This window comes from Eumetopias jubatus, unplaced genomic scaffold (assembly GCF_037043125.1).
Source record: "Eumetopias jubatus isolate StellerSeaLion01/CBP00866 unplaced genomic scaffold, mEumJub1_p1.0 scaffold_13, whole genome shotgun sequence".
In the NCBI taxonomy this organism is placed as follows: domain Eukaryota; kingdom Metazoa; phylum Chordata; class Mammalia; order Carnivora; family Otariidae; genus Eumetopias; species Eumetopias jubatus.
This window is the reverse complement of record NW_028274819.1, coordinates 56,271,738-56,279,306: the sequence shown is the minus strand read 5'-3', so window position 1 is coordinate 56,279,306 and position 7,569 is coordinate 56,271,738. Positions and strand designations below refer to the sequence as shown.

The 7,569-nt window shown below is 43.8% G+C and overlaps 1 protein-coding gene across 5 annotated transcripts in view; it reads left to right on the top strand.

The window, feature by feature from the left end:
* The first annotated feature begins 84 nt into the window (after positions 1-84).
* The window catches only part of XRRA1 (X-ray radiation resistance associated 1), a 61,820-nt gene continuing 54,335 nt past the window's right edge, over positions 85-7,569 (top strand). For 4 of the 5 annotated variants that reach the window (XM_088017572.1, XM_028115874.2, XM_028115875.2 and 1 more), the window contains exons 1-3: positions 85-296; positions 2,550-2,605; positions 5,901-5,998. In XM_088017572.1, coding sequence (XP_087873698.1) covers positions 5,905-5,998 — 94 coding nt within the window. In that variant the 5' untranslated portion in view covers positions 85-296; positions 2,550-2,605; positions 5,901-5,904. Of the gene's footprint in view, positions 297-2,549; positions 2,606-5,900; positions 5,999-7,569 lie in introns of those variants that run through there. The other variant, XM_028115876.2, reaches the window with a different exon arrangement.

Here is a 7,569-nt window from a genome sequence, read left to right as displayed (position 1 = left end):
GTGACGCGCCGCCCGGAGTCCGTCGGGATCCGTAGTCCGGGGCTGGCTGACGAGAGGCGACCAGCGGAAGTGGCCGCGGGGCTTGCCGGGACTTATAGTAGTTAGAAGCAGCGTCCACCGGTTGCTGCCTACACGGCCTGCCGCCGCTTCGCGGTTACCAAGGAGCGGAGAAGGTAGTGGAAGGCGCCACCGTGGAGCCGCTCCGAGATCCCCGGGAGTTTCGCAGGCGCGCATCTCGCGTTGCCGGGACGCAGCCTCTGCGGACGCCTCGGAGGCGGAAGCGACGACGGAGGCAGGTGCGGCTGGAGACTTAGTATGAGTGAGGGATTAGAGTCTCCGTTGCCCTAAAAGTTTCCAAAGGGCCGCAGGAGCTCGTTCTTCATCCGTCCTAGCCCTTTTACAGCACTTACTGGTTATTTTCTCTGGTGACTGTCAACTAAGGTGTTAGTAATGTTTTCGTGTTACAGAGAACTCACATATGCTGAGTGTCTACCGTCTGAAAGGCTGTGTACTGTGTACGTTTATATTCATCTTCTCATGTCGTCCCTTAACAGCCCAGTCAGAAGAGAAAACTAAGAAATTTACCCAAGGCCGGATAGCATGTATCAGAACCTGGTTAAGAAGCCAGGGGGTTTTAATCCCCTGGTATGTTCCCTCTGCCACTCTGTTTTTAATCGTTTTAGGATGTAATAGTATTCTAGATTTTCATTAATTCATTTTTTTCCATAAATTTTTTTTTTTTTTTTTGAGAGAGAGAGAGAGTGCGTGGGGCGGGGGGAGAGAACTTAAGCAGGCTCCACGCGCAGAGCAGAACCCGACTGGGGGCTCGATCTCACACGGGACTTGATCTCACAGGGGTCTTGATCTCACCACCCTGAGATCATGACCTGAGCTAAAACCAAGAGTCGGCTGCTCAACCACCTGAGCCACCCAGGCACCTCTTTTTCACAAATATTTGTTGAGCACCAACCAACATTGCTCAGAAGTACTAAGGGGTACTGGAAGATCAAGAGAGACCTGTTCACTACTCTCTTGGAACATCTACTCTAGTGACCTAGAGTTATCACATGACGGGATTATATTATACCATGATCTCTTACATTGCATCACTTGTTTGTTTTTTAATCACCATAAATACCTAAGTGTCAAAATACTGAATAAATACTGAGTGCTTACTATGTAGCAGTCACTCTTCTGGGCACTGGGGATATATTCCTAAATAATAAAATCTAGGCAAAATACCTGTCTTGGTGAAGCTAACATTCGTGTGATAATAATTATCACTACTATTAGATGGGATTTCTTCACTTCTGTAAGTCAATCCAGTCAGATGCTCCAATAGCTTTTTGCTGTTTATCTTCTATACTATCCTCATTTTTCAAGACCCAGCTCTAATGTCACCTGCTCTGAAACCTTTCCTGATCCTTATTTTTTCCTTCTTTGCAGACAGAATGAAGAACTCCATGGCATTGTGTTTATGGTTCAGTTTAGTTCAGTAAACACTCATTGAACCTCTTCAATGGGCCAGATCCTGTATGAAGTGCTGGGAATAAAGATATAGGTAGGACCTAGGCTTGGCCTTTGAGGGGCTCACAGCCTGGGATTGGGGGTGTGAGGAGTGGGGAACAGACAGGTAAGCAGGCCATTGTACTACAGTGTGGTAGAGTGTTTCCATTAAGAGGTGGGCTGAGATGGTAGCACAGAGAAGGGTCAACCTGAGGAGGGGGAGATACAGGAAAGCTGTCTGTATGAGTCAGGCAAAGAAGAAGTGGGAGAAGTGTCATAGGCCAAAGGAATGGAGCAGCACATGTATGCAAATGAGCACCATTACTCTGTGTGTGTGTTGGAGCTGGGAGACATTACAATTAGACTGAGATTAGCTTCTTCAAGTTTGAGATAGAGACCCGAGGTAGCCGAAGCTAACTAGGCAGGCAGCCTCTAAGTCTGGAACTTGGACTTTCTTTTTTCCACCATGCAGATAAAGTTCATACTTTCCTTAGGGTTACTTTCTAGACAATGTAACATCAGGATTGTGTGCCCTTCCTAGCTCATTAATTGTATATCCACACCTTCTCACCTGGTATTCTTCATTGGGAACTGGAATTTCCCAGTGGATTGTGTCCGAGTCTATATGCCCTCCACAAGTCTGAGTCTGATTCATCTTTTATATATGTAGAGCAAATATCTTTTCCCAGATTGTGTCTTATCTTTCAATTCTATCTTTGCTGTTTTATCGTAGATTTATTTTGTATTAATGATCCTATAAAAGATCCTTCCTGATTTGTGATTTGCACATGTTATTTAATCACTCTAGCCCCACCCCATCATCACAAAATTACTCCCTTGTTCTACCTTCCTCCCATCCATGTTTCTGTCTCTATCTCTACATCTCTAGTTATCTATTTCTGGGATCTTTAGTTTTGTGGGGTTTTTTTAGGCCCCAGCTGAGACACATTTCGGAGGCAAGGGTCACAGTAGGATGTAACTAATGAGAAAGTTCAAGAGCTCTGAATGACAGGCTAAGAAGGAGTGTAATATCTGTTTTACAGGTGAAGAAACACAAAAAAAAGGAAGTCAAGGGGTCTCTCCCAAGGTCAAAGATCAAGTAAGTACTATGCAGATCAGAAGCAAGGTCCTCATATTCTGTAAGTTACTGAAGTCTTCTCCCAACAGTCATCATCTCTGACATTTCCCAGCCAGCTATTTACTCATTCATTCACTCACCTATGTAGCAGATAGGTGTGGTTGGTCACAAGAGAGATTTCCTGAAAGACAGATTGACTATTGATCTTTCCCCATCCATCCATCCTTTTATCCATTCACCTTCCTGACACATTTTTAGTGAATTCTAGGTTCATTGCTAGGCGCTGGAATTACATAGGTGAATAAGATATCATAGGACCCATGGCAGGTGAGAAATTGGTTAAGGGGAACAATTATAATAAAGTGATAAGCACTATACTAGGAGAAGTATAGGGTATTGTAGGAACATACAGGAAGGGCATTAACCCTTTTGGGGATGGTAACAGATCAGGAAATTCACAGTGCCCTGTGTTGAACCAAAGGAGATACCAACATCACCTATTTATTCCACAGATAATTGTGAATCTGTTATGTGCTAGGTGCTGTGTTAGGTACTGGGAATAAAGAAATGAACTCTATAGGTACTCTCCTTCCTTTAAAGGAGTTCAGAGTCTAGTTAGGAAGATCAGAAATATGAATAAAGACCCTTGGGCCCTGGGAGTACATCATATCCTTCATTTGGCTCGCACATGTTTATGGGTTATTTCCTTTGAGCATTCCAGAGGTGGAAGAGAGATGGTGAATTGGATATGTTTCCAGACTTGGAGGTTCACAAACCTTTGAAGGAACCCCTCCATGATTATTAGTAACTTATGAAGTAGAAAGGACTCCAGCCATGAAAGAGGTATAGAAGAAATACTCCAGTGCTTAGCCAGAGTAGCAGTTATTTCCCTCTGGAAGGTTCAGTGAAGGCATTGTGGAGAGGGTGGCATCTGGACTGGATCTAGAAGGTTTTTAAAAATTTATTACCTCATTTAATTCTTACAATAATTCTCCAAGGCACAGGTTTTTATCTTCATTTTACATGTGGGAAATTTGAGGCACAAAGAGGTAAAGGGATTGCCTAAGGTCACTCAGCTTAGTGGCAGAAACTAGACTCAAATTTAAGCCTCTTGTCTCCAAAATTGTTGCCCTTCCTACTGCACCACTCTACTTTGCATATTTGTCACTTCCAGAAAACATTTTCCCAGGACACCTGATCCTATCTCTCTGCTCCTTCCTTTCACTGAATCTCATTCCAGACCCTCCATTTCAGGGACCATATCCTTGCCCCAGCCAGGGACTTACAGGTTCCCAAAAATCTGCCACCCCAAATTGTCTGCATCTGTTCCAAAGCAGATCTGGGAATGGTTGGATCTCTTTATTTTTTTAAGAGTTTATTTTTAAGTAATTTCTATACCCAATGTGGGGCTCAAACCTACAACCCCAAAATCTAGAGTCAAACACTCTACCAGCTGAGCCAGCCAGGTGCCTCTGGCTGGATCTCTTTTTTCTTTTTTTATAAAGATTTTATTTATTTGAGAACGAGAGGGCATGCATGCACAAGGGAGGTGGGGCGGGCAGAGAAAGAAGGAGAAGCAGACTCTTGATCCCAGGACCCCAGGATCATGACCTAAGCTGAAGGCAGACACTTAACTGAGTGAGCCACCCAGGCACCCCCTGGCTGGCTGGATCTCTTTGAGAAAAATCTCAAATCTCTAAGAGCTCAAGTTTTAAGAAATTTAGATCTTTGATTTATTCCTAACAGAAGTAGCATTTGAACTGAATCTTTTTTTTTTTTTTTTTTTAGGAGAGAGGGTGGGGGGAAGGGAAGAGGGAGAGGGGGAGGGAGAGAATCTTTTTTATTATTATTTTTTTAATTTGAGAGAGACAGAGATAGCAACAGAGATAGAGTGTGTGAGCGGGGAGAAGAGGGAGAAGCAGGCTCCCTGACATGGGGCTCCATCCCAGGACCCTGGGATCATGACCTGACCTGAGCCACCCAGGTGCCCCAGGAGAGAGAGAATCTTAAGCACACTCCATGCTCAGTGTGGAGCCCAATGGGGGGCTCTGTCTCACAACCCTGAGATCATGACTGAGCCAAAATCAAGAGTTGGATGCTTAACCAACTGAGCCACCCAGGCGCCCCTGAACTGAATCTTAAAGCATGAGATTAACCAGGTAATGATGGAGAAGGCTATTTTAGGCCAAAGGAACAAAGGCAGGGAAGACTGAATGTGTTTGGAGAATAGAAAATGATTCTGTAAGCCTGATGGGCAGGGCTGACTGGAGCTAGAAAGGTTAGGACATGGGACTCCAGAGGCCTTCAAGAGCAGGCTCAGGTTGCTCAGTGGGAATCTGATTAGAAGACTGTTGCAGTATTCTAGGTGGGAGATGGTAAAAGATTTAATGGAAACAGTGAGAGATAGAGAAAATTACATTGGAACAGTTTTCCTGAGCTGGAATTGTCTTGACTCAGTGACCAGTTGATGGAATCCCATTTCACCTAGCATTATTTTTGTCAGACCTCTCTTTCTAAAGCACAGCTTGGGTCATGGCTTTCCCAGCTCAGATACCATCCATGGCTTTCAAGTTACCTACCAGGGGAAGCCTGAGCTCCTAGCCTGGCACTGAAAGCCTTCAAGAGCAGACACCATCCTTTCTGTCCAGCCTTATTGTCCCAGACTCCCAAACATACATCCTTCTCCTTCCTGGATCAGGTTGTTTCTTTACTGCACCAAATGTGTCCACTACTATGCCCTTAGTCCTGTGGCCCTTTTTGTTTGGAATGCTTATCCTTTACTAGCAAACTCAGTTCATCTCTCGAATATTATTTTCACAACATCTTGCCTAAAAACGTGAGCGCCCTCTTCCCTGAAATCTGTTAAAACAAACGACATTTCTAGTGAGCACTTAATATGTAGTAGGCACTACCTTTATAACTTGATCCTCTCATCTGTCTATTAAAGTAGATGTTATTACTCCCAATTTACAGGGGAGAAAACTGAGGCTCAGAGGGTAGAGGAACATTCCCAGTCATAAGAGTGAGGGAAGACAGTCAGGATTCAAACCAGGTCTGTCTGTATCCAAAGGTGTTCTGTATAGTGTTCCACTGAGTTAGGACTGATTTGAACCAAAAACCTGGGCCTTGGTCTCCCTCTTCATTCAAAGGGCCAGCCCATTTCTGAAACAGGGGAGGGGCCTCCTGGGCCTCGGACTTAAGGTGGATGTAGGGTATGGTGGTCCTCCTGGTGGGCTCACAGGCCACATTGGGTGAGAGAACTATGCTGCCCCTTCTCAGTGCTTCTACTTCCTCACTTTCCTTGCTTGACTCTCAGGGAGATGGCCTCCTCACGAATATACAAGCTGGATAATGGGAAGCCTTACCTGAACAACTGCTTTCCAGCCAAAAATCTCCTTCGGATGCCAGACGAAGGTCAGGTGACTTCTCAAATTGATACCTTTGCTTCACACTCAGTGCCTACATCCATTCCTTCCTCTCCAACCCATTTATTCCTGTTCCCTGCACTACCCAACCCTGTCCCTTCCCATCCATCTTCCCTCAGCAGCCTCAGAGAGTTTTCTAAAGTGCACATTGAACCACAGTGTCCTATTCTGTTCAGTGACTTCTCATTGCTGACTCCTTTACCTGATACTCTGTGTTCACAGTCTAACCTCCCCTTATTCTTTGCCACAACCCCATTCCTTCACCTATGCCCTATTCCATAGTACTTTCTTTTCACATAGCTTGTTTTATTTGCCCAGAATATTCCGGCTATCATTCCAGTTATCCAAACTCTTTCCATGCCACAAAGCCCAGCTCTTTTTCCAATAAGCCCTGTCTAGCTACTCCAGCCCTCAGTGACCATACTCTTTTGTGAGCTGTCTTCCTCTCTCTGTTTATTATTTGTTGAGTAATCATATTCTGCAGGATCCTAAATAAAATGGCTAAATAAAATGACTCTGCCAAATAGTTTTTCAAACATTCATCTAGTTAAAAACTCCCTTGGGGCAGGGACTTCTCACAACACTGAACAGAGCTCTACAGATGGAACTATGCCGAGAAGTATGAGTTCACTGGATTAGATTTGTTGATTTGAAAGGGTAGAGCAAGGGGGAAATACCCCTTGTTTACTCTAGATGAAATGACTCGCTGGTTACTCTGTGGAATATTGGAAGAACTTTCTCCTCCAGTCCGTCCTCCCCACCTGTTTAAACCCTACCGTGGAGCTCTCAGTAGGAACTCATGATTTCATACCCACGCCCCCTTACACACACAGATGGACAACAGAAATAAATACAGCCATGTGTACCTGCATGTGTTAGTATATATATGTATATTTCCTAGTCCACTGAGTGCAGTGACACCTCATTCACAGATAGCATACCTGGTCCCTAGATTTTGGTTTCTGGATACAATTCTCCAATAAAAAGAGCCAGGGCTCCTCAGAGAAATAGTTGTTTCCAGGTTTGAGGCCAGAAGAATACAAATTGCACCTGGAACATCGTATAGTGACAGGAAGTACAGAAGTGCTCAGAAAAATGATGAGTGCGTATCAGAAGGACATAGGCGCTAACCTGAAGGAGCTCCCTATGGCCAAAGCTGGGACAACCTAAACAACAAAATAAATAAAGGTAGAATTGGGTTGTAAACTATACAATAAATAAGTATCCGTGAGCCCATATTGATACAAATAAATATTTGAATATGTAAATAAGTGTAGGAGAAGGAACAACTCTTCCTACAGTAGAATTTCAGTTAATAAATGTAGAAGGAATGAAGGAAATAGAAAATTACCGTTAAAGCATCACAATAATAATTTTGACAGGTAAGAAGCTTCTGTAGATGTTGTATCAGGCTTCTCCAGCAAAATAGAACCAATAGGATATGTATTTATATCCTACTCATTTTGTTTCCATATTTATATGTGTGTACACACACACACACATTATCTGTTTTAAGGAATTGGCTTATGACATTATGGGGGCTGGCAAGACAAATCTATA